At 39.6% G+C, this 24,237-nt stretch overlaps 1 protein-coding gene across 1 annotated transcript in view; it reads right to left on the bottom strand.

Annotated features, from left to right (window-relative positions):
* LOC122539629 (leucine-rich repeat-containing protein 46-like) overlaps positions 1-24,237 on the bottom strand; it is a 25,342-nt gene continuing 1,105 nt past the window's right edge. Inside the window, exons 2-9 of the mRNA XM_043674628.1 lie at positions 23,529-23,762; positions 18,683-18,782; positions 15,881-15,989; positions 13,346-13,392; positions 12,801-12,910; positions 9,038-9,107; positions 7,827-8,023; positions 1-1,118 (exon numbers count right to left, since the gene is read on the bottom strand). Of these exons, the coding sequence (XP_043530563.1) occupies positions 841-1,118; positions 7,827-8,023; positions 9,038-9,107; positions 12,801-12,910; positions 13,346-13,392; positions 15,881-15,989; positions 18,683-18,782; positions 23,529-23,762 (1,145 nt within the window). The 3' untranslated portion in view covers positions 1-840. The remainder of the gene's footprint in view (positions 1,119-7,826; positions 8,024-9,037; positions 9,108-12,800; positions 12,911-13,345; positions 13,393-15,880; positions 15,990-18,682; positions 18,783-23,528; positions 23,763-24,237) is intronic.

Raw genomic sequence — 24,237 nt, 5'->3', positions numbered from 1 at the left:
AATCTTTCAAAATTTATTAAAATGATCATTTTCCAAATACAAAGTAAGAACATTTCTTTCAATCAGCTTGTCCTCTTCTAACTATCGGCTCAGTATGGCAACCTTTCCATTCTGTTGGCAACACATCTCAGACATTTTCTTAATTCAATGGTAAGGCAAAAAGTCATCATGTGATTACAGCCACCTAAAAGGATTTTGTCTACTTTTCAGAACAACTAACTGAAGTGATTAGCAGAAAGGCATTAAAAGGGAAGCTAGATAAACACTAGAGGGATAAGTTGAAGAAGCATAGGTGAATCTCATGTGTAGCATAGACACTGGCAAAGACATGTTGGGCTAGACTGCCTGTCTCAGTACTCTGTTATACCACTGCCTTGGTCAAAATAGACTCAGCATTGACCAGACCATATATCTTTTTCTGATCCTTATAGCTATGTATCAACTGGGACAGTGCACCTGGGGCCACAAAGGGCCAGTCAGCTTTTGAGAATCATAAATCTACTCACTCCAATTAGGCTGCATTGGAAATTAATACAGTGTAGCAGAAAGCTACAGATCAGAGAATGAACTTGGAAGTCTAGGTCTATAGGGTTCAGCTACCCCATTGGTCAGTACATTTACCAACTCAGTCAAATAATAAGAGAGAAGGTTTTTCATTGTTATAAAACTTCTGATCCAAATATAATCTATTATCTCTTTAATGGGAAATATCCAAGCTACTTAGTCCATGACTGGGTCTCCTAAATATGATTGAATCTGTATTTTTTTAGGCTAAAACAGAAGTGGATAGAAAAGTGCTCCATTTGCCAATTGTCAAATTGTTTTGAAGCAATCTGCCTATTAGCCATGTATCTGTTTTCCAGGAGTATCAGTCAAGAGCTTCAGCTGTGGGTCCCTGATCTGCATTTCCTTTGTTCCCGCTTCACTTAAAATGACATTCCGATCACATTCTAGATAACTAGAATTGTTTTTCATTCTTACTGGTTCATACTGTCTTTGAGTTATCTCCCTCCGAATCTCCTCCAGTTCATTCATCCTCAATTTATGGTCAGTTTCAGCTTCCTTCCTTCGCCATTGAGATCGGCAAACTATTTCTTTGTGAATATCGACAAAGAATTCTGTAAAACCAGAAGTTATGTGTTCAGTAAGTAAGTAGTAAATGGTTGTAATTATTTTAACAGATCATCATGCACTTAATCCAGGGCAATTTCTGTTCCAGGCAAGGATCTTGACCAGATGGGCCAATGGGCTGAGAAGTGGCAGATGGAGTTTAATTCAGATAAATGAGAGGTGCTGCATTTTGGGAAAGCAAATCTTAGCAGGACTTATACACTTAATGGTAAGGTCCTAGGGAGTATTGCTGAACAAAGAGACCTTGGAGTGCAGGTTCATAGCTCCTTGAAAGTGGAGTCGCAGGTAAATAGGATAGTGAAGAAGGCATTTGGTATGCTTTCCTCTATTGGTCAGAGTACAGGAGTTGGGAGGTCATGTTGCGGCTGTACAGGACATTGGTTAGGCCACTGTTGGAATATTGCGTACAATTCTAGTCTTCCTATCGGAAAGATGTTGTGAAAAGATTTACAATGATGTTTCCAGGGTTGGAGGATTTGAGCTATAGGGACAGGCTGAACAGGCTGGGGCTGTTTTCCCTGGAGCATCAGAGGCTGAGGAGTGACCTTATAGAGGTTTACAAAATTATGAGGGGCATGGATAGGGTAAATAGGCAATGTCTTTTCCCTGGGGTCGGAGAGTCCAGAGCTAGAGGGCGTAGGTTTAGGGTGAGAGGGGAAAGATATGGTTGGATCGAAGGGTCTGTTTCCATGCTGTACATCTCTATGACTCTTTATGGGCAAAATATGATTGAGTCCATATTTTTTGGCCTAAAGCAGAACTGGATGGAAAAGTGCTCCAATATTTCATATGTTTGTGCAGCAGAGAAATTAGGAATGATTAACTTGCTATTTACAGTCATAGAGTCATAGAGATGTACAGCACGGAAACAGACCCTTCGGTCCAACTCGGCCATGCTAACCAGATATCTCAAACTAATCTAGTCTCACTTGCCAGCACCCGGCTCATATCCCGCCAAACCCTTCTTATTGATATGCCCATCCAGATGCCTTTTAAATGTTGCAATTGTACCAGCCTCCACCACTTCCTCTGGCAGCTCATTCCACACATGTACCACCCTCTGCGTGAAATCATAAACAAAATAACTTTAACAAGTGGAGAACAAAATAAATATTTATTCAAACCTGCCACTCCCTTGTTATTTTAGATTAATTTGACCCTTGAACTAACAATGAAGTTAAAGATAATCAGGAGTAGGTAGGAAAGTGAAATTGAAGTCACAATCAAATCAGCAATGATCTTACTGAATAGTAGAGTAGGCCCTTCCCAGCTTCTAGTCTTATGTTCATAATCTGCGTTTTCGTATATGGTAATGTTAAGATTACTGTTGGCATTATCAGCAAATGGATCAGCATATGAACACTTTCACATGACATCTCTTTGTTCATAATTTTAGTGAAAGTACCAAACCAAGTCAAAATCTGCATGTAGATCCCAGACAAATATCTTGTGACTTTTTCTGATGGATTCTAGACAAGATCACATTTGCTGAAGTGTCTAGCAATAGCCTCACTTTATTGATTGTAGCACAGTGGAGCCTTTAACTAAACAATGTATCTATTCTGGACACCTGCAATAAACATCAACCAGTACTTTCTGAAGTTTAAGTGAAAATGCCTGGACGAATGAATGTACAAGTGCGCAAGTGGTGCAACACAACAGCTATTTAGACCAGCAGACTTGGGTTTCATAACCATTTCACATCAACTGTTTCACATTTCATTATTTCACATCTAAAAATTCTCAGCAACAGCACAGGGTATATTTTCACTTTGTGTCTCAGAACCACAGCCGAAATAAATCTTTTGCAACAGCAAATGTGTTGATAAAAGGCATTGTACTCACAAGAAAATGTTAAGCTTGCCCTACCTGCTGATTCATATTTCTGCCTCTGATTTGTTTGGACTGTGTGTTGGGCTTGCTTCGGTGACTCATCTGTTTCTATTTGTAGTCTTGCCTTGTCAAAGCTGAACGTTATTAAAGCCGTTTAAATATTCACTTTGTTTGAAGTTCTTTAAAAATGTTTTCTAATGAGCATTATATAAAATTAGACAGAAATTACAACATGGAGAAGGATATTCAGCCCAGCCAGCCAGTGTTAGCATTTATCCTCCACATCAGCAATCATGCTAAACTCACACACTATTCCATTACTGTACACCACCTTTCTTCAACCACCTGTTTTTGCTATTCTTAAAATGTTGATATGCTCTCTAATTCAATCACTTACTTTCATAGTTCATTCTACAGCTTCTCAAATGTCTACAAAAAGTTTACTGCTGTTCTCTAGCTTCATTCTATTTTTGAAGCTTCTAACAATGTGCTCTGTTCACAAATACCTTAGCCACTGGAAACAGGTAGGTACTATAGACTTTTTTTCTATCCCATAATCATTTAAAACACCTGCCAATTTACCCCTTACTGCTGTAATGAAATCTACCGTCGAGATTTTAATTTACTCAAGAAACGTATTTTCTGCCATGAAAATCAATACTTTAATATGACATCCTGTTTCAATTTTAAATGAAAAATGTAAGGTCAAACATTTTTAATGGAATAAATGTGTTCTATAACTTTTTTAAGCTGCACAGTATTGCAACACTAACCAGGGCAATGGGAGAATGTGTGTGCCAATCTCTGCAGTGCTGCATTTTTAAACCGTAGTAGTGATGTGAGGTGGGCAAGAATTGAGCAAAGGCTTGATTTCTTGTTTGTTACTGAGGAAGGAGATAACCAGGAAATTATAGTGCCTCTGATTATGTTCATAGATTTCTTAATGCCTAATACAAGGTGAAATATATCGAGAAAGGGAAGCAGTGTCTGCCCACCCTGGGAGTGGACCAAAAAAACTGGCGAAGGAGACAAAGCAATGGAATTTTAAAAGGAAAAACTTCAATGTGGGAAGCTCCACTGACAGAGTCAAGCTTGAAGCCATGCCATGGGAATTGGTACATATGTAGATTTAAATTATGCTTTGCTTATTTCTCAACATGAAAAAGAAGGCTCAAATTGGAGGTGTCAAACATGAATGTTTCTGGTGCCTCCTAGTGGTTGCTTATTGGAAGCACCGGCCTGTTAGACATGCAAAAAAACCAAAATGGGTAAAAAAACAAAATACACTTAAATATTCCATATAAATTGCAAGGAGACTGAACCAAGCCCCCCAAATAAGACAAAGCCCTCATTTGATTTGCAATTGTAAATAAAAGAATTTTATTAATTAAGTTTTAACCAATGTATTTTTATGATAGCTAAAGTTTTGCAGCAACAAATCAGCTATTAAGTCAATACTGCCTGCAAAGCAGCAGGCACTGAAATTACACACTTTTTAAATCATCCATTCTATCCATGTTGCTCTTGAAATATCAGAGAAATCAATAGAGCTATTATTTGTATACTTATTAGTGTCATCACAGTCCTAAGTCAACAATGAAATGAAAACTATGGCAACCTTCCAGGTAATGGAATGTGTCAGAATATCAGACAATTATTCACAGTTCAAACTGAACTTTGATTCATTAGGGAAAGCAAGTGTAAGCACAGAGGAATTTCTCAAAAAACACAGGGAGTCGTCAGTGGCATGTTGATCAATTGTTTGCAGGTTAGAAACAAAGTTTGAAATATTTGGTAAACCCAGATATTTTCAACAAAGCCCAAAAACAACTTATATTTAGTTAGCACCTTAACTACATCTCAAATAGGAGCATTATAAAAGAGAGTATGACCCTAAGCTACCTAAAGAGAAATTAGCTCCGTTATTAAAGGCTTAACCAAAAAGGTTGGCTTTAAGGAGTGTCTTAAAGGAGAACAATGAGGGAGAGAGTCAGAGAGGGGTAGTGAGAGAATTCCAGAGTTTAGGACCTAGGCAATCGAAGGTGTGGTCACCAATGGTATAGAAAATATAATTTGGAATGCAGTTGAGGGACGTTGAAGGAAATTTAAGATGTGGAATTCGTGCAATAACTTGGGCTGGGAACAAGACAGGGAGAAGGGTTTGATCTCTACCAACACAGGGGCTGTATCTGTGTTCTCTCCAGTGAAAACCTATTTTAAACATGAAGATAACCAGTTCATCTTTCTGTCAGCAGTTGCTGTAAGCTGTGAGTTTTAACTGATAAATCAGAAACCATTTATAAATGTATCAGCCACCCTGAGCCTCTTGCAAATCAATGGGAAAGGAAGAAATAGACATTTTGAGGGCACATTATTGGCATGGATGAAATTTCATTGTAACTGTTTTCATATAAATTCACTAGATCATCAGCTGTTGTGAGCAAATTTCTGTCTAGCTGCAACTATAGTTTTGAAGGTACAGAGGCTGTTCATCCTTAGTGCTAGACTTTATGGTCCAAGTTGTGAAGTGAGCAGTTCCTACAGTATGTCCAGGCAACGGAAATTGGAATATATTTGCTACTTTGTCGCTTGTGCATCATACTCATTAGTGGGATTGATTCCTGAAGCTGCACATCATGGTCAGGAGTGGTTCGGACCAGGATTTGGAGTCAGCACAGTAGGTTCACACATGCAGCAGTGAATGTCTGTGTTTTCACCTGTACTCTATTTGTATCTATTGCTATCGTTCTTTAAAGAAAGTCACATTGCAGGAAAGTGAAGCTGTCTCCCTCACAGAATAAAACACTTATCACACCCACTGATGGCAACCATTTTCAACTCCATTGCGCACTTGTCATTTGGAAGGAGGCAGCAATTACAGGTTCAGCTTACTCTAGATAGTGCACCCCTACCTCACCCCCTTACATTCCCTTCCTGGTAACCTTTTCCATTAACCCCATCAACTTTGAACTCATTTATTTAACCATTAATCTCCACACTTTACCCTGAGCCCCATGCATATTAAATTATGCCAGACACATTAATGAACTGCTCCCCCCATTGAAGCCAGGCTGATACTGGTTGTTTATGATCCCTGCAATCCCTCCTCCCAACATTACCCCCTACTCTAGCATCTCACCTCTTGAATGTTGAGATGCCCCACTTCATAATTGAGATCCCCTCTACGTCCCAGTGTGATGCTTCCAATCCCAACAATTCATTTCCCCAGATTTCCTCCCACAACAGTAGCCACTGATGAGTCCTCTTTACTTTTAGTGGACAGACCCCAGGACTGACTGTGTCCATGACCAACTTGGACAGATAGCTATGACTGACAAGATCCCTGTCAGAAAAGAGTTTCCCTTCACTTGACTGAGGATTGCTCTACGTAACACTTTAATGCAGGTTGATGTTCAGTGTAGAGAGTGTGGTGCTGGAAAAGCACAGCAGGTCAGGCATCATCTGAGGAGCAGGAGAATCGACGTTTCGGACATAAGTCCTTCATCAGGAATATGATGTTTAGCGCATTTGTCACATGCACTGCTGGCACATGGTGCAGTAATATATCCACTCTCTTGACTGCCAACAATTACGACAAGCTGCCTGGTTTGTGTCTGTGCTAAATGGCAGGGCAATACAAAAGCCCTGTGAAACTTTAAACTCTGGCTGAGGGCCAAAAGGTACAAAAAGGCAAGGCAAGGCATGATACGAGCACCAAAGTAGGTACAAAGTGAATGAGTGCAAAAACAGTAAACAAGGACTATGGAGATGCAAACTGGTACAATCCATGAATTTGGTGCCTGTCCCTGCAGCAGTATTCCAAAGAAGAGTACTGTACATTCCAATGTGCAAATAGAAATATAGAACCATTTTGTAAGTGAACTAGACATGTGCATGACGGTGTAGAGAAGTTGGTATGTGTTGGATGGGGCATGTGGATGGTCATGATCCATGGAGTGTGCCCAAACTGTTGGAGGCCAAGATGGAGGGCTGGAGGAACAAGCGGAAAGCTGGAATTGTCAGGTAACCGACCCTTTCATATTGGAAATTGTCACTGTCTAATTTCTATCCAGCAGATGGTAGAATAGGAACCTGCATATAAATAAGACGGGATTAACCAATAAGATGGTAACATACATTAAATGGACCTCTTGTACTCACTAGTGAGAATCCTGTCTTGCCCTGTTAATATTTAATTGGAAAATGGAACCTTTTGCTCACAATATCAGTAATCTCCTTAATGCTAATCTCCTGTGATTTTCCCAACTTTCTCACCAAGCCCATGTCATTCGGAGCCTTGAAAAATTCCGCCTGCTTTTTCTATTATTTCTTCTCCTTCTCTCTGGAGACTGACTCTCGCTGGATTTTAATTCATGAGTAATATCAGATTTCTGAACTATCATTCAAATGACTTTCTGTCATGTGTTTACAGTGAATCAATTAGAGTAATGCATTGATTTGAATCCTGGTGACAACAAGCATTCATACATGCTCACTTTCAGTAAGTCAGGGATCAATGAGTGGAACCACTTAACAAAAGTAACCCCTCTCTTAGAAAATAACAAATGCTGGAGAGTAACTCCAAGGCAGTAATGGTCACACTGTTTTTGGAATCAGGACAGTATGACAACTGGTTGTTGCGCTTACACAAGGAAAAGGGAAATCACAGCTGAGTCTTTCAATGCGAATAGAGAAAATATTGGTGATTCTGCTATCCGAAATTATGGGGAGATGATGGTGCTGATGCAAAATTGAATGATTGTTGTTGACACTAAAATATATTTTTATAGCACAGTCAAGACTCCAAACAGTTTTTATTTAACTCATACCAACCCAAAAATTATACTATAAATAATCATTACCTTTCATTTTTCCTTGTGAAACTGAGATCTCAGGCAATGAATCTTCCTTTTTAATTTCAGAATCATATTGTTCCTCCTCACTTTCAGAATCTCCAGAGGTTCCATTTGCTTCATCAGTTTCATTTGGTTCCTTCCTCCTTTGAATAGGGTTACCATCAAGTTGCTGGAGAGCAGGGAGAGCCCCTATTATCCTCTCCCTGTGAAATACAGACAAATACGGACTGAAGATGAACAAGCACTCCATTACTGAGCCCTTATCAGCAAAGGTGAATGCCATATTAATATGGATCAGTCAGACTATGAATACTATTAATATAGAGAGTAACCTGACACACCTGCAAGAAAAGTCAGGATTGCTTGTTTCACAGCACCCCACGTTGTTTCTCATTAAAAGCAACAGGAAATCTGGACGGGTGTAAAACAGATCTCTGAGCCAATTCTGTCAGCGTCCCAACAAATTTGTTGTGTTAAAAATAACCTATAAATCTTTATTTCTTTATGCGAATCAAAGTACAGTGTAAAAACATTCTGTACATCAATTTCCGTTCAATCAACCAATATTACAGTGTGAAACATACATATCAAATCTTCTTTTTTATGCTTCCTGCAGCCTCTCTCCCTTAGGCTCATGTATAGTATAGTGGGATTGTTGGGGTCAATGTTCATGTTCCTTTGGCTCCACCCATTCTACTGATGTCAAAGTGTTTGGAGACAATGATTTCTACTCTAGCTTTCAAAGGGAGCACATCTACCCATATCAGATCCCGAAGGTCCTAGTAACTGGGCTTGACCAAGTATAGTTGTTGCAATCAACTTTGTTATCTAAGAACAATACCTCTACAACTAATCACCAGGCAGACCCACGACAAAGCAAAGAAGGACCAATGAGATTGGAAACAGGCCCTTCGGCCCAACCAGTCCACACCACATCTTTGGACTGTGGGAGGAAACCGGAGCACTCAGAGGTAACCCACACAGACACGGGGAGAATGTGCAAACTCCACACAGACAATCACCCGAGGCTGGAATCGAACCTGGGACTCTGGTGCTGTGAGGCTGCAGTGCTAACCACTGAGCCACCATGCCGCCCCAACAGCAATGATCAATCTCAAACAACCTCTACTTAGTATCACATAATGGTACAAGTGGCAGGAGTGGCTATCTGGGAAAACATCAAATTTGAAGCAATATAATCAGCATTCAGCTCTCACCTATATCGTTCCTGTTTGGTGCAGTCATTGTCAATCATCTTCAGAATGATGAGACTCTCTGGAAATTCACCTTAATGACAGAAATAATTTTTCATAAGGAACTAAGCAACTCCAGTGACAGCCATTAAGCTTTCGGATGTCTATCTTGGAGATCTATATAAATTTAAATTCTTGTGTAGAATGCAGATCTTGCCTAAAGCAGGCTCAAGGAGCTGTACAGGCTATTCCTATTTCTTATATTCCCTTTGTCATGAATTTTGGTCACACATTTCTTCAACATGTTCCATTCTAAATTGCAATGCCAGTATTTCTTACTCAACTTTGACTGTCAGCCTTAGGCAATTGGGCAACTCTGGAGAACAATTTTCCAAACAAGGGCAGATTCTATACACTTGGATTTCAAATAAACAATCTAATCTACAAGGTTGGTACAATTAGAGGTTATATCTACACAATCTGGAAGAGAGATTTAAGGAAGTATTTATTTTTCACAGAGTAATTATTCTCTGAAACATATGTCTGAGACACATGATAGGTTTGGAATCACTACAAACTGATCTGAACAGATTCCTGAGAGCTGAGTCAATTTCTGGCTATGGAGGGAAGTTGTTATGGTCAGCTGCAGTCTTCCAGAATATGTTCAACTGTTTTAGGGATTGGAAGGAATGTCCTAGAATTTTTCTTGAAGTTGCCAGTGGTTTTTACTTCTCCCTGAAAGTAACTGGGCATGGATAAACTATGTTGGGTTTACTGGATGTGACAGGCAAAATGGTCTTTTCTCATCTATCTTCCAGCATTTTCATACATTAACTGGTAGCTCTTTCAAGGAGCCAGCACATACATTATGGGCAGAATAGACACCTCCTGTACTTATTATTCTATCCAATTTGTATTGGAAGATGTGAATGGTGTAGAGGGAATATATTCTGGTTTGAACTCGTTTCTTAACCCTGCCTCAGTCAGTTCAAAAACTGGTGGTGTAGGAATATGCATTGTGTTTTCAGCTGCCTGACAGAAATCAGTTCTGACAGCACTGAGACACAAGGAATCTAAATGTACTCTTGTAAAAGCAATTGTCGCTCTGAAAACCTTGGAACATTTCATGCAGAATAGATCAAGCAAACCTGTAATAGTAATAAAGTCACAATGTGTCAGTCGCTCTAGTCACAAGTTCAAAGTAGTAAAGTAATTCTAAAACAGATTAAATAAAGCTCTTCAGACAAAGCATGATCACATGGATTAGTGCCCTCATAGAATATGGTATCAAATGATTTCAGATTCTAGAATTGTTGGAAGCTATTAACTGCCAAGATAAGAATTATAAATTTGTCTGGAGCAACAGGTAGAATTAATATTTTTAGTTTATCTCATGAAGAGCTCCTAGATTGTAAACAGGACTCAATGTCGAGTGTCCTTGGAGTGCTGGAGATTTCCAAGGGTGATCAGTCGAGATTAATTTACTTCAGTATTCAATATTGTGATTTTGTTTTAATAAATTAATTGATAAACCCAGATCACTGATTTCCTTATCTCTTAATAATTTTATGGATTGCTGCAATATTGTTAGGTCATTATATTTATGTGACCCAACATCATTATTTGGGGTTCAATCCCCTTGCAACTATTTCATCTGATGCAGAAAAGCAGTGCTGTACTAAAGCCAGAAATCTATCCTTGAGCTAGATACAGATATTTACTTACAGATGAAAAACACATTCATAATTTATTATTTTTCAAGTAATTCACATACCAGACTTTGAGCTTATACCTAACCTCCTACAATACTTTCCAGCTTTATAATAATGTTAATTACTAACACAAACTGCATCATTTACGATATAAACTGAGAAAATTATGTGATTTCATTTTTTTAGGAAACAATTTTCTTTTCTTTCTTGACTTTAATGTGAAGAATCGGTGATAGACAATAAACTTGCAGCTTCAAAAGTTCCTATGTTAGCAGCAACATCACATTCTCTTTATTCTGCTTCAGCAATGTATCTTGAGCTTAGAAACAGTAGGACACAGCATCATTAGGAGATTCTATTGCTACCATTCTCACATGTTCATAGGTAGAGAGAACCAGACAACAATCCCCAAAATCAACATCCTGGTGGATTATTATTAACCAGAAACAGAACTGGACTAACCATATTATGGCTATAAAGGCTGGTCAAACACTGGGAATTCTGTGGCAAGTAACTCATCTCTTGACTCCCAAGTGTCTGTTTACCATCAAGAGTCAGAAGTCAAGAGTGTGATGGATTGCTCTCCATTTGCCTGGATCAACACATTTCCAATAATACTGATTAAAATTGACACCATCCAGGATAAAGCAGCCCACATGATTGATGTGCCAATCACCACTTTCAACAGTTAATCCCTCTGCTGCCAAAGCATAATGGCAGCACTGTGTCTATCTAGAGAAACCTGCCACCTGCAGAAATTCAACAACACTCCTTCAACACATCTTCCATAACCATGACTCTACTACATAGAAGGGAAAGCAGCAGATGCGATGAGAACACCATCACTTTCAAATTTCCATCCAAGCCACATATAATCCTGACTTGGAACCATGTTGCCGTTTATTCACTGTGACTAGGGCAATATCCTGGAACTCTCTCCCTAACAGCAGAATGCGTGTACCCACACTTAATGGACTGCAGAGATTCAAGGAGAAGACTAACCACCAACTTACTTCTGAAAAGTAATTCTACAAGGGCATCAAGTATTAGCTTACCCTGTGATGCTTGCATCCTGTAAAAGGATTAATTTTTTTTAAATTGCAGATAATTTTGGTTGCATTAAAGATGACATCATTTGCTGGACTCTGTCCCACTTGAACAAACTCCGCAACTTATTTCATTAATGACATCACAGTCATCAGCAAGAGGACACTTTCGTCCCCTTGATCTGACTGGGAGTCAAATGGCAGCAAATGGCAGAACTCTTAGGAGTATCGATATACAGATGGATCGGAGTGTGCAGATCCACAAATCACTGCAGGGGGCAGTGTAGGTAGATAAGGTACTGAAAAAGGCTTCTTGCATGCTTGCCTTCATTGGAACGGGCATTGAGTATAATGATAGGCAAGTTATGCTGCAGTTTTATAGAACTTTAGTTAGGCCATACTTGGAATGTTGCGTAACCATTGTGGTCACCACCCTACCATAAAGATGTGGATGTTTTGGAGAGGGTATTACCTGGTATGGGGGAGTTTAGCTATGAAGAAAGGTTGGCTAGACTGAGTTTGTTTTCACCGGAACTAAGGAGGTTGAGGGGCAACCTGAGAGACGTTTATAAGATTGTGATTGGCATGAATAGAAAGTATGAGGCTTTTTTTCTAGGCTGGAGGGGTGAATTACTCTGGGACGCAGGTTCAAGGTACAAGGGGGAAGTTTAAAAGCAATGTGCGAGGCAGGTTTTTCACAAAAAGATTGGTGAGTGCCTGGAACACGTTGCCAGAGGAGGTGATGGATGCAGACACAATAGCAGCATTCAAAAAGCAGCTGGATGAATACATGAATAGGAAGGGAATAGAGGGGTAGAGATCCTGTAAGTGAAGACAGTTTTAGTATGGAAAGGCAAAATGTGGCAGCGAAGGCCTGGAGGGCCAAAGGGCTTGTATCTGTGCTGTATTGTTCTTTGCTCTTTGTTCAAATGCCTTCAAGAGAACCAACAAAGGACTAAACGCTTGTTATGTTCCAGCTACACAAGAATATCCACTTTAAAATGTAAATTGTGATGAAAGTAAACCAACCTGGGTCAAGCTGTTCAATCTGATTATTTGAAAGGTCTAAGAATCCCAGTTGCTGCAAAGGTTTAAGGTTTTCCACCTTTTGGATTTTGTTACCAGCCAGCGTCAAAAACCTGCAATATACTATGAGAAATGTAATATTCCCCACATTGTTTCAGGCTCTCTTGCATTATGAAAGGGTTATCTATCAATATGCCTCTTCAACGGTCACTAAAATCATGACAGAATAAAAAACCTCATAGGCATTACAGCATTGACGATTAGAAAGAGGAGTGTCCTTCACATGGAGTCACTGTTGATCCTAACATTAAGTGAACAGTGACCACACTAAATGGGCACTGACATGCTAACAGATGTAGGAGTCCTCACAGCAGATAAGTAATGATTCTTGCACTAAAGCCCTGGTTACTCTCACATTGAACAAGCAATCACTCTCTAGCGGATGAGGGTTGTCGAAAATGAATGCAAATTATGAAGCTGTCTTGTACTAACTTTAATAAAACCAAAATATGTTAATGAATTTGGTTGTCATGTCAAATTGTACTCACCTTAAACTGCAAAGCAATTCTAAATTTTCTATCCTCTTTATCTGATTCTGTGATTGGAAAGAAGGAACATAAGGAGAGAATGAGGTAACATCTTAGCTAGAGATAGACTGTTATAATGTGGAATGATCACATGTATTTTTGGTGTTAGGATCTGTATCCTACTGGTCAAACTGCCTATAATCACCTAGGTATGAAAAGACAAGACCCTCCCACAGCATTAACTTAACAGGATAGGAACAGGCCTTTTGGCCCCCAAATCCAGCTCTGTATTTATGTTCTGTACTCATTAAAAGTATTCATCTTTAAAAGATGCCAGGCATGCAAACGGTTCCAAGTGTTAGGAAATCAGCAAAGGATTTCCAACAGATTGCTTTTTCAAAGAAAATAGTAGGATAGTGTTTTTCCTACTATCTCTACTGGGGAAGAGAACTGTTATCGAATAGCTGCAAAAATGAATGATTGGAAGATAGGCAACATTTGTAAGAAATTTTTCAAATACAGGGTTGGTTTGCATTTCATCATTACACCAGTGCTACATATCTCCCTTAATTTGCTCCTGCTTCACTCATGTTAGTTAACGGTTTTATATTTTTGGATTTAATAACCCTCATGAATGCTGGTTAGAATTACCAATGGTACTTTGAACAGTTTAAACTCCCCCGTCTTCTGTTCCTTATTAATAATAACATACAGTTAGACTGAAAGTGGTTGTGTTCCAATAAATGATAATATAATTTTTGGTCATAGAAATTTTCAGCACAGTCTGAGGATATTCCAGCCACCATATCGATGCTGGCTCTTTGATAGAGCAGTTCAATTAATCCCACTTGAGTCCAGGTCTGGAGAGGAAATATTGAGCACGCTAGCGTTATGAAATAAAACAGAAGGTGCTGGAGAAACTTAGCACATCTGGAAGCATCTGTGGAGAAGGAATCAGAGGAAATAGAGTCCAACATACTTCTTCTCTGAATCCCATTCTCCAAAGAAGAATTATATATATATAAATCGATAAAAAGGAGCATTGTGGCTCAGTGGTTAGCACTGCTGCCTCGTAGTGCCAGAGACCCAGGTTCAATTCCAGCGTCAGGCAACTGGAATTTGCACATTCCCCCCATGTCAGTGTGGGTGCTCCAGTTTCCTCCCACAGTCCAAAGGTGTGCAGGCTAGGTGGGTTAGATATGGGAAATAGCAATGGGTTACAGCAGCAGGTCTGGGTGTTATGCTCTTTGAAGGATTGGTGTGGACTAAATGGGCTGAATGGCCTGATTCCACAATATAGGGATTCTAGGAGCAGGAGTAGGCCATTGAGTCTGCTCCACCCATTCAAAATGATCACAATTGATCATTCAACTCAGGAACATGTTCCTGTTTTCTCCTTTTAGCTCAAAGAGTTAAATCTAATTTAAATAAAGGCAAAATACTGCAGACACTAGAAATCTGAAACAAAATGCCAGGAAAACTCAGTTGATCTGACAGCTCTTTGCAGAGTGAAAGAGTTAATGTGTTGAGCCCAAAATGCTTAATCAGAATTAAAAATGTGTTGCAAGATGTGTTTTTATACTTTTGACTGAGGCCCAGGTACAAAAGACAAAATGGTTGTTCAGTGAGTAAAAAGAAATGTAAAATGTAAATTAACGTGAGAAAAGAAGAGAATGGGTCCTCTCCCTTTCAGTAAGTAAATATGGCAAGGTTCTGGGGCAGAGTGGATAGGGATAGGATGGAGGAATGTAAGAAAAAGTTACCATAAAACATTAATTCTGCTTCATTCTTCAAGGTGCAGCCAGGCCAACTGTGTCTGTGCAGCATGCTGTTTTAATTCCAGATAGCAAGTTTATCAGGATATTTGACAGGACAGATTTCCCCATCATCGAGTGTAAGAATGCTACATTCCACCAATAGGACAGCAAGGAGGAATATTTCCTCTTTTTGTCTGAGATTGTTAAGGCTAATTGTAGCACTTCTATCATTACTTGAACTGAAATCAATTTATAAACTGGATGAGGGATTTGTCTTATAAACAGAGATTGAGAAATTGAGCAGTTTAGGCTTATACTCTCTGGAGTCAGAAGATTGGGAGGTGTAGAGAGTCGGTTTCCTTATGTGACCAATCTAGAGCAAGGGGTCATAGTTTTGGGATAAGAGGTAGCAGATTTAAACCAGAGTTGAGGAGAAATTACTTCTCTCAAAGGCCTCATGAACTGTGCAGTTCATTACCCTAGAGTGTGGTGGATACCAGGATACTGTGTAAATTTAAGGAGGAGATAGATCAATTTTTAATTAGTAATGGATTGAAGGGTTTTGGACAGCACAGAGGAAAGTGGGGTTGAGGCTGAGATGAAATCAGCCATGACCATATTAAATGACAGTATGCTAAAGAGGCTAAACTGCCTACTCCTAGTTGTTTTGATCTTATGTAAGCTTGGAATTTTATAATCTCTAACATTTACAATTACGAACTCAGATATCAAAAGAAGCCTGGATGTTTACTCCTCAATCACTTCAGTAAATCCATTTGTGGGAGATTGGAAACAGTACCTGCTGAAGATAAAGACTGCAGACATTTTCCAAGCATTCAAAATTTTCAAGGGTGCCAATATTCTCCCGATCCAATCGAACTGTTGTTAGCTTCGCCACAGCTTTTGTTCTGTACAGAGTATGAATTGTTTGTTAACACTGGGAGTTTAATTTTTAATCAAAGCTGATCCAATAAAAAGGGATCATTGAGTCAAATTCAAAAAGACAGAGCACAATGCTCCCAGAAATGCCACAGCAAATGAATTAATACTTTACACACTTGAGAACATTTTTCTTACCTTGCCAAAAGAATTTGAAAACTTTTTTTTTGCTAAATTTAACCACTAGATGGAGATCTTGTACTAATTTTAACAATTTTAATTAGAAGTATGTATTATTTGGAAAATGAAATAAAGGAATCTAGGGGACTAGCTGGAACAGAAATTCAGGTGAAGCAAAGAAATATGGTATTTTGATTCTGCAAAGATGATACTCTCAGCTAGGAAACAAGCTGAAGCATCATAAATTATACACAAATATTTAAACTGAGAAAAATATTGCTTATATCAATTTTTCAGACAAAGGGAGTGATTCTGTCTCTTTTACAAAGAATGAATGTTCTTCTCAAATATTTTAATGTATTATAATTCTCAAATCTGAAACAGGTGGAATTCTCAAATTCCTTAACTTTGTCTTGACCCTCATTATTCAAAGAGTCTATTTCACACGCTGTAGATGTGTATCTACTATCTAAAACTGAGCAATTGAAAGACTATGCCATCAACACTTCCATCAGTAGGCTGAAACTTGTTGTGACTAATGCAGTGTCCTTTCTTTGATTTGTATCTCCATCTTCTCCAAAGCTCATGTTTAGTTTCACATTCTTTATTATACTATTTCAGAGAATTCATGGCATATTGGTACTTTGAATCACATTGAAACATCAATTGACTACACCTGAGCATTTCCTGGGTTGTCTTCTTATTATAAATTTCAAATTCTCTTTACTTCCCAAAAGGATCAATAGCATATCCACCCTAACATCTATTCGTTACAGTTTTTCATTAATATTATTGCTTAAAACTTGCATTTAATGGTCTCACTAAATTGTTAATTTTACATCGTCCATTTTCTGCCATATTGCCCATTCATGCTACAAATACTGATAGAAAGGAATCAGAAATGTTTTTCGTACTTCTGACATACGTTCTAGCAATGTACGTTTATCTGTAAAATTTAAGTCACAGGCAGGCATATCCTGTCTTCAGCAGCTCCCTCACTGCTGCAGCAGCAGCACATCACCCATCCTACTATCTCTAGCACTGAATTTTATTAATTAATTACAATAGTATCCATGCTCTTTACATCTTATTGTAATATATTTAAACCAGTATCAATCCTACATCTGACAAAATTATTTAAGAACAAGAGAAACAAAAGATTAGAGACCAAAACAAAATTAAAAGCCTTACTTTTATTTTAACGAGTAGAAATAGCCACCAATCCTACTTAGCAACCAGCTGTTTTGTTTATTCAAAAGCAACCAAACACCTCACTCCTTCCACTTGAGATGCTTAAGTCCAACACTCCAATGTAAATCACACTCAAGAGCTAAATCGGATTAAGTTGGCTACTTAGAGTTGTGAAGAAGGATCACTGGACCTGAAGTGTTAATTCTGCTTTCTCCATAGGTGCTAGCAAATGTGCTGAGCTTTTCCAGCAATTTCTGTTTTTGTTACTTATATATACTGCCAACAGAAAAGGTCCAAATGAGTATATATGGGGCGTGGCACAGTGGCACCACTATCTCACAGACCAGGGATCCAGGTGTGATTCCAGCCTTGGTGATGTCTGTGTGGAGTTTGCAGGTTCTCCCAGTATCTGCATAGGTTTGACTGGGTGCTCTGGTTTCCTCCCACAGTCCAAAGATGTGCAGGTTAAGGCGTATAAGCTGGACCTTTACTTTTCTAATTTTTTTTGTTACTGAAGAATTTGATCCTACGTACCTGTACCTAGGTACCTTTGCACCTAAGATGGCGTTATAATGTGGTGGCTGTAAACTTTTCACTGTACTCATTTGACAATAAAGCTAATTAATTTCATATAACCACTCATTCTTAATAATATGGTGTTATTCATTTACAATAACTCCAGAATGGCCACCAGTGCATGCGCAACTGCTCTTGACAAATTCCCAGTTGGCAGGCAACAGGAGCATCAGAAAATCTGTGTTATAAAACTTAAAAGACCTTAAAGGATCACCAAAGCTACCTTTCGGGTAAGGATTCTGAGACAGATTGGAAGGCATATAAATTCAAATTCTGGGCAGTGAGGTGTAGAGCTGTCTAGCTTTGTGGCTCAAGTTACTATACAAGCTTGGTTGGTTGTCAATGGAACCCTTAATAAAGCGTTATAATCTTGAGCCCCACGTTAGATGATGTTTGTTTAATTTACTATGTTATTTTAAGTAATCAAGGAATCATAAAATCAATTAAATGAGCAAGAAACTTCTTGACAAGGTCACTGGAAACAGTTCTCTAGTAGATATGTTCTATTCTGAAATGTAGTTTACACATTCATTGCAAGGTATGTGAATTGAGCATAATAGAAAGAGTTATTCTTGCTGGTAACGCTGTTATTTTTCTCTTTGACATTTTTCCCTCTTACTCTGTCATGGTTCAGCTATCTTCACATTCATTTTCAAAGTTTAAAGAAGGAAGTGCAATAAATACAACTCAAACTCCAATTTCTGTAATGCATTTGCAAGAATTGCTCCCTCTATTGCACATTACAGATTTTCTCTGCTGAACTGCAGCTACTCACATGTCTTCTGGTGTCTGTTTTTCTGCAGGGAGTTGCAAATTTCGCTTCGCAATCAGTGACATGGAAATGTACACCATCTTCTTTGATTCATGCGGACTCTCTGAAAAAACATGAATACAGATTCCACTATATGTATCAAAATAACTAAAAATAACAAACCAGGGAACAGAATTGAAAAATAAAATTGACAACCTTCTAATTAGAAGTTCAAGTGAGGTTCCAGCTGGTATAATCCTTTACAAGATATTGAAGAAAGACAAAATACGGTCTAACTTGAAGATTTATTCACAAATTACTCTTCAGCCACTTACGTTATCTCTTTAGTTTAGATGCCTAGCCTACAGATAGAATCAATATTTCTGCTTGTTTGACCTGTGACAGGTCAAACAGATTCTTAGTCAAAGCTGGTAAATTTCCCTCAAGGTCCCTGACAAGTTTACTTTAACAGTGCAGCCAGTAAATATAACGGAGCACTCTGAGTTGATAAGGTTAGGCACTGATGCCCACACACAACTCTGTTCAGAGTAACATAAAGAATAAATTCTGGATGTAAGTTTGCTTGCTGAGCTAGAAGGTTCATTTTCAGACATTTCGTCACCATACTGGGTAACATCTTCAGTGAGCCTCCAAATGTAGCACTGGTGGTGTAGCCCGCTTTCTATTTATATGTTTGAGTTTTCTAGGGTTGGTCATGTCATTTCCTGTGGTGGCATCATTTTCTATGGTGATGTCATTTCCTGTTCTTTTCCTCAGGGGGTGGTAAGTGGGATCCAAGTCAATATTTTGTTGATAGTGATCTGGTTGGAATGCCATGCTTCTAGGAATTCTCACGTGTGTCTGTGTTTGGCTTGTCCTAGGATGGGTGTGTTGTCCCAGTCAAAGTGGTGTCCTTCCTCATCCATATGTAAGGATACTAGTGAGAGTGGGTCATGTCGTTTTGTGGCTAGTTGATGTTCATGTATCGTGGTGGCTAGTTTTCTGCCTGTTTATCCAATATAGTGCTCCTTACAGTTCTTGCAAGGTATTTTGTAAATGATATTAGTTTTGCTTGTTGTCTGTATAGGGTCTTTCAAGTTCATTAGCTGCTGTTTTAGTGCGTTGGTGGGTTCGTGGGCTACCATGATGCCAAGGGGTCTGAGTAATCTAGCAGTTATTTCTGAGACGTCTTTGATGTAGGGAAGAGTGGCTAGGGTTTCTGGACATGTTTTGTCTGCTTGTTTGGGTTTGTTGCTCAGAAATCAGTGGACAACATTCATTGGGTACCAGCATTCAAAAGGAAAGGGTACCCAGTGAAACCAAACAAGAAAATGAACCTTCCAGTTCAGCGAGCAAACCTACATCCAAAGCCTCAACCTGAGCTACAAATCTTCTCAAAACTCGATAAAGAATAAATATTGTGGTAAGTGACTTTTTCAAATAAAATCACTAAGCAGCCCCATCAAATTCCTTCAGGTACTGTATTCAATGTGCATAAAGTTAGAAGTCAAATATACCAGGTTATAGTCCAACAAGGTTATTTGAAATCACAAGCTTTTGGAGCACTGTTCCTTCATCAGGTGAAGTAAGCAGCGCTCCAAATACTTGTGATTACAAATAAACTTGTTGGACTATAACCTGGTGCCGTGTGACTTCTGACTATGTGTACCCCAGTCCAACAGCAGCACCTCCACATTCAGCGTGCATACATAGTGTTGGTAAAAAGACATTTTTTGGGGAATTTTAAGCTCATGGAATCTTAGACTGACTACAGTATAGAAGGAAACCATTTGTCATGTTGTGTCCATGCAAGATCTCTCTAAGGATTAATCAGCTAGTCCCAATTTCCAGCTTGTAGACCTTGATTTTCTCTTTGGGTTCTCATCCAGCTGCCTTTTGACAGTCACAGCTGAATCTGTCGCCACAAAACTCTCAGAAAGTACATCCCAGATTCTAATCACTCACTATGTAATGAAGCTTTGCCTCATGTCGCTGTTGTTTACTTACCTTTCATTGGACATCATTGCCCACTGGTTCTTGATCCTTCTGCCAACAGGAGCTATTCATTTTGGTCTATCTGTTGAAACCCCACGTTATTTTGGATGCATAAATTAAGTCTCCTTTCAACTTTTCCATCTCTGGGAAAGTCTCAGCTTCACCAATCCATCTACATAACTACATTCCCTCATCCCCAGAACCATATGATATTGATTTGGGAATATATGTATTTTGGCCAAGGACAATTGGGAAAATTCTGGTGTTTTTCTTTGGAATAGTGGAAAAGGGTCTTTTACATTCATCAGAGCAGCCAGATAAGGATTCAGTTTGACATCTCAGCCAAAAGACGGCACCTTGAGCAGTGCGGCACTCCCTCAGATCTTAATACCTGTGGAGCAGGTGGGACTTGAACTTCCAAGCTCAGAGGTAGGGACACTACCATTGCACCACAAGAGCCCTTTACTGGTTTCTATCTAGGTATTCTCAACTCAAGCTTGTTCTGGGCTCTTATTTCACACCTCTGGAGCAAGTGGGGCATGAACCTCCTGGCTCAGAGTTAGAGTTGCTACAGTGTGCCACAGGAGCTCCTTCTTTACTTTTAAGATATCTTCCAGCTGACCTATTCTGAGTTGATATTACACATCTGTGGAACAGATGAGACTTGAACCAGAGCCTCCTCATTCAGAAACAAAAACAGGAATTGCTGGAAAAACTCCAGCATGTGTGGCAGCATTTGTGGAGAGAAATCAGAAGTAATATTTCGAGTCCAGTGACTCTTCCTCAGAACTAATGGTAGCTATGAAAATGTCGATTTATATGCAGAAGGTATGGCGGGGGAGGAGACAGGGTAAGAAATAAATGATATGTAGGGATAGAACCAAAAGAGAGAGAAGAACAATTGGACAACAGCGCGTATAATGATCTGGCTCAGAGGGTGAATGGCTGTTAACAAGGACTGTTAGTGGATAACAATGGGTTGTGTGTAAAAGCAGACCATGTGGTAATAAGGCCTGGTGTGTGGGATCTGGGGTAAAGACATGGGAGAACTCAAGCCCTAAAGTTGTTGAACCTGATATTGAGTCTTGAAGGCTGCAGCATCCCCAAGTGGAAAATGAATTGGTAGCTCAAAAGCAGGGACATCACCACTGTGTCACAACAGCCCTTTCCTTCTTTTTTGCAACTGTGTTCCATAATTCGCCATGACTAAATATAATTGCGTTTACTATGTGTGGTGTAAAATTCCAAGCAGTGGAATGTGGTGAAACGGTTAAAAATTATGTCCCAATACATGTGTGAATCTAACCGGAATGGAGGTGTTGCTTAGTCCCGTGTGACACACCTCCCCGTGTGAATTATATCAGCTGGAAAAGTCTCCAGTTCGGTGAGTCTGCTCCGGGGTTACGTTTAACCGCCGAGCGTGGGTTGTTGGCAACCGCTCTACGAGAACTGACGGCTCCCCTATGTTACCTTTAAAAAAAAATCATTGGAATATGCAGATCAAGACCAAGGCCAGCATTGTTTCCTATCCCCAAATGTTCATGACCAGGCCTGCTCATTGGACCATTTCAAAGAGCAGTTAAAAGCCAACCATGTAACTGAGAATCTGGAGTTATATACGGGACAAACTGGGTAAGGGTGGTAACTTCCATCCTGCAAATAAATTAGAGAATGAGATGGGTTTTTACAGTAGTTGTCATGGCCACTATTCCTGAGAATAGCTTTCAATTCCAAATTTTATTAATTGAAATTAAATTCCACCAGTCACCATGGTGAGGTTTGAAATCAGTTTCTCAGAACATTAATTTGGGTCTCTGGATTACATTGCAGTGGAATTAGTACAGTTCCACTGCCTTACTTCTTCCATGATCAGTGTCTGGCCCAATGCAAGTTCCTCACTGTCTGCACTGTCAACACGATGCTGTCTCCAAGCAGTTGACTTGTTCAAATTAAATAGGGCCTGCTAATATCATAGCAAAAGGTATTCTGCCAAAATCTGCAGTTGGGGACTGCAGTCTGGTTTTTATTTCTAATGATTCTACACACATCTGGAGAAGGTGGGACTTGAACCCAGGCCTCCCAGTCTGGGGTAGGAACACTACTATTGTGCCACCAGAGGGCCCTTACTACAGTCTCTTCTTTTTTAAAAATTTAACCTATTTTACTACGTTAAATAAATAGATAGAGTGATACTAGTGTACCACAAGAGCTCCTTCATTTCATCCTATTTAAGATATTTTTCAATTGACCTGTTTTGAGTTGTTAATATACACACCTCTGCAACAGGTCGCACTTGAACCAGAGCCTCCTGGCTCAGAAGCTGCAATACCACCACTGCACCACAAGAGCCCTTTCATTCCACTTGACTTTTTAATATATAAAAACCTAATTTAATTATTTGCCTGTTCAGAGATGGAGCAGGTGGGACATGAACCTGCTGCCTCAGAGAGAGGGTCACTACACAGCCACCACAAGAGCACCTTCATCCCGTTTTAAAATATTTTCCAACTGACCCTTTCTGAGGTGACATTACACACCTCAGGAACGGGTACGACCTCAATCAAGGACCCCTGGCTCAGAGGCAGGGACATTACCACTTTGCCATAAGAACCCTTTCATTGTACTTGAGTTTTTTTCAATTAACCTACTTTTATAATCAGTCTATTGGGGAGATGTTCTTACACACCTCTGGAACAGGTGGGACGTGAACCAGGGCCTCCTGGCTCAGAGACAGGGACATTACCATTGCGCTCCATTTGATTTTGACTGGGCTGAAAGCAATCGGAATAGTTTCTTATTTTCAAAGCTAACAGGGGTTTTATTTTATTTGCGGCCTTTGGGGAGCTGTGGGGGGATTAGACAGAGAAGGACTCACCCCCCGCCATTGTGTCCTCCGTTTCCCCTGGCAACCGCCGGGCCCGGACAACCAAGGAGAGCGCAAACCGCCCAAGAGAATCCCCCTGTGCCTCCTTTTGTGTCAGAGAGTGCTCAGGCGCACACCCTAGTGGCAGAGCCGCGAACCGCTTCAAACTCAGCCGCCCACGAAAAGTTTCTCGGAACTCCGTCCAACTCTTAAGAGCAGTACTGTACAGGACGCCTGGAGTGACCGCTGACAAATAAATCGATGGAAAACGTAGCGAAAGCAAATTCCTTGAGGTCGCTGGAGGTAGCAGGACAGGTGGAGAGAGAGCAATAAAGAAAGTATTCTTTCTCCTTGGCTTTGTTAACAATCAGAAGTCGCCCCACACCAGGTTGTAGTCCAACAGACTTATTTGAAATCACTTTCTAAGTGATGCCCCTTCGTCAGGGGCATAAAGAGTAACAGAGCAAGGAGGTGATGCTGAACTAGCTTTACACACTTTTTTTAATTTCAAAAGTATACTTTATTCATAAAATACTTTGATGATCTGTACAACTGGACATGCCATACATATGTAAACATTCCATTTGTTTGCATACCGAAAACAGAGTCGTCATTCCTATTTACAGGTCTGTACGATTACATTTTTAGCTGAGGCATAAACTCTAAGCCTTGAGCAATATAAGCAGGTATCCCCTATGCTTTTTGATCACTTTATCTACAT

Source organism: Chiloscyllium plagiosum, chromosome 33 (assembly GCF_004010195.1).
Source record: "Chiloscyllium plagiosum isolate BGI_BamShark_2017 chromosome 33, ASM401019v2, whole genome shotgun sequence".
Lineage (NCBI taxonomy): Eukaryota > Metazoa > Chordata > Chondrichthyes > Orectolobiformes > Hemiscylliidae > Chiloscyllium > Chiloscyllium plagiosum.
Note: the sequence above shows the minus strand (reverse complement) of the source record. Positions and strands in the feature narration are given on the sequence as shown.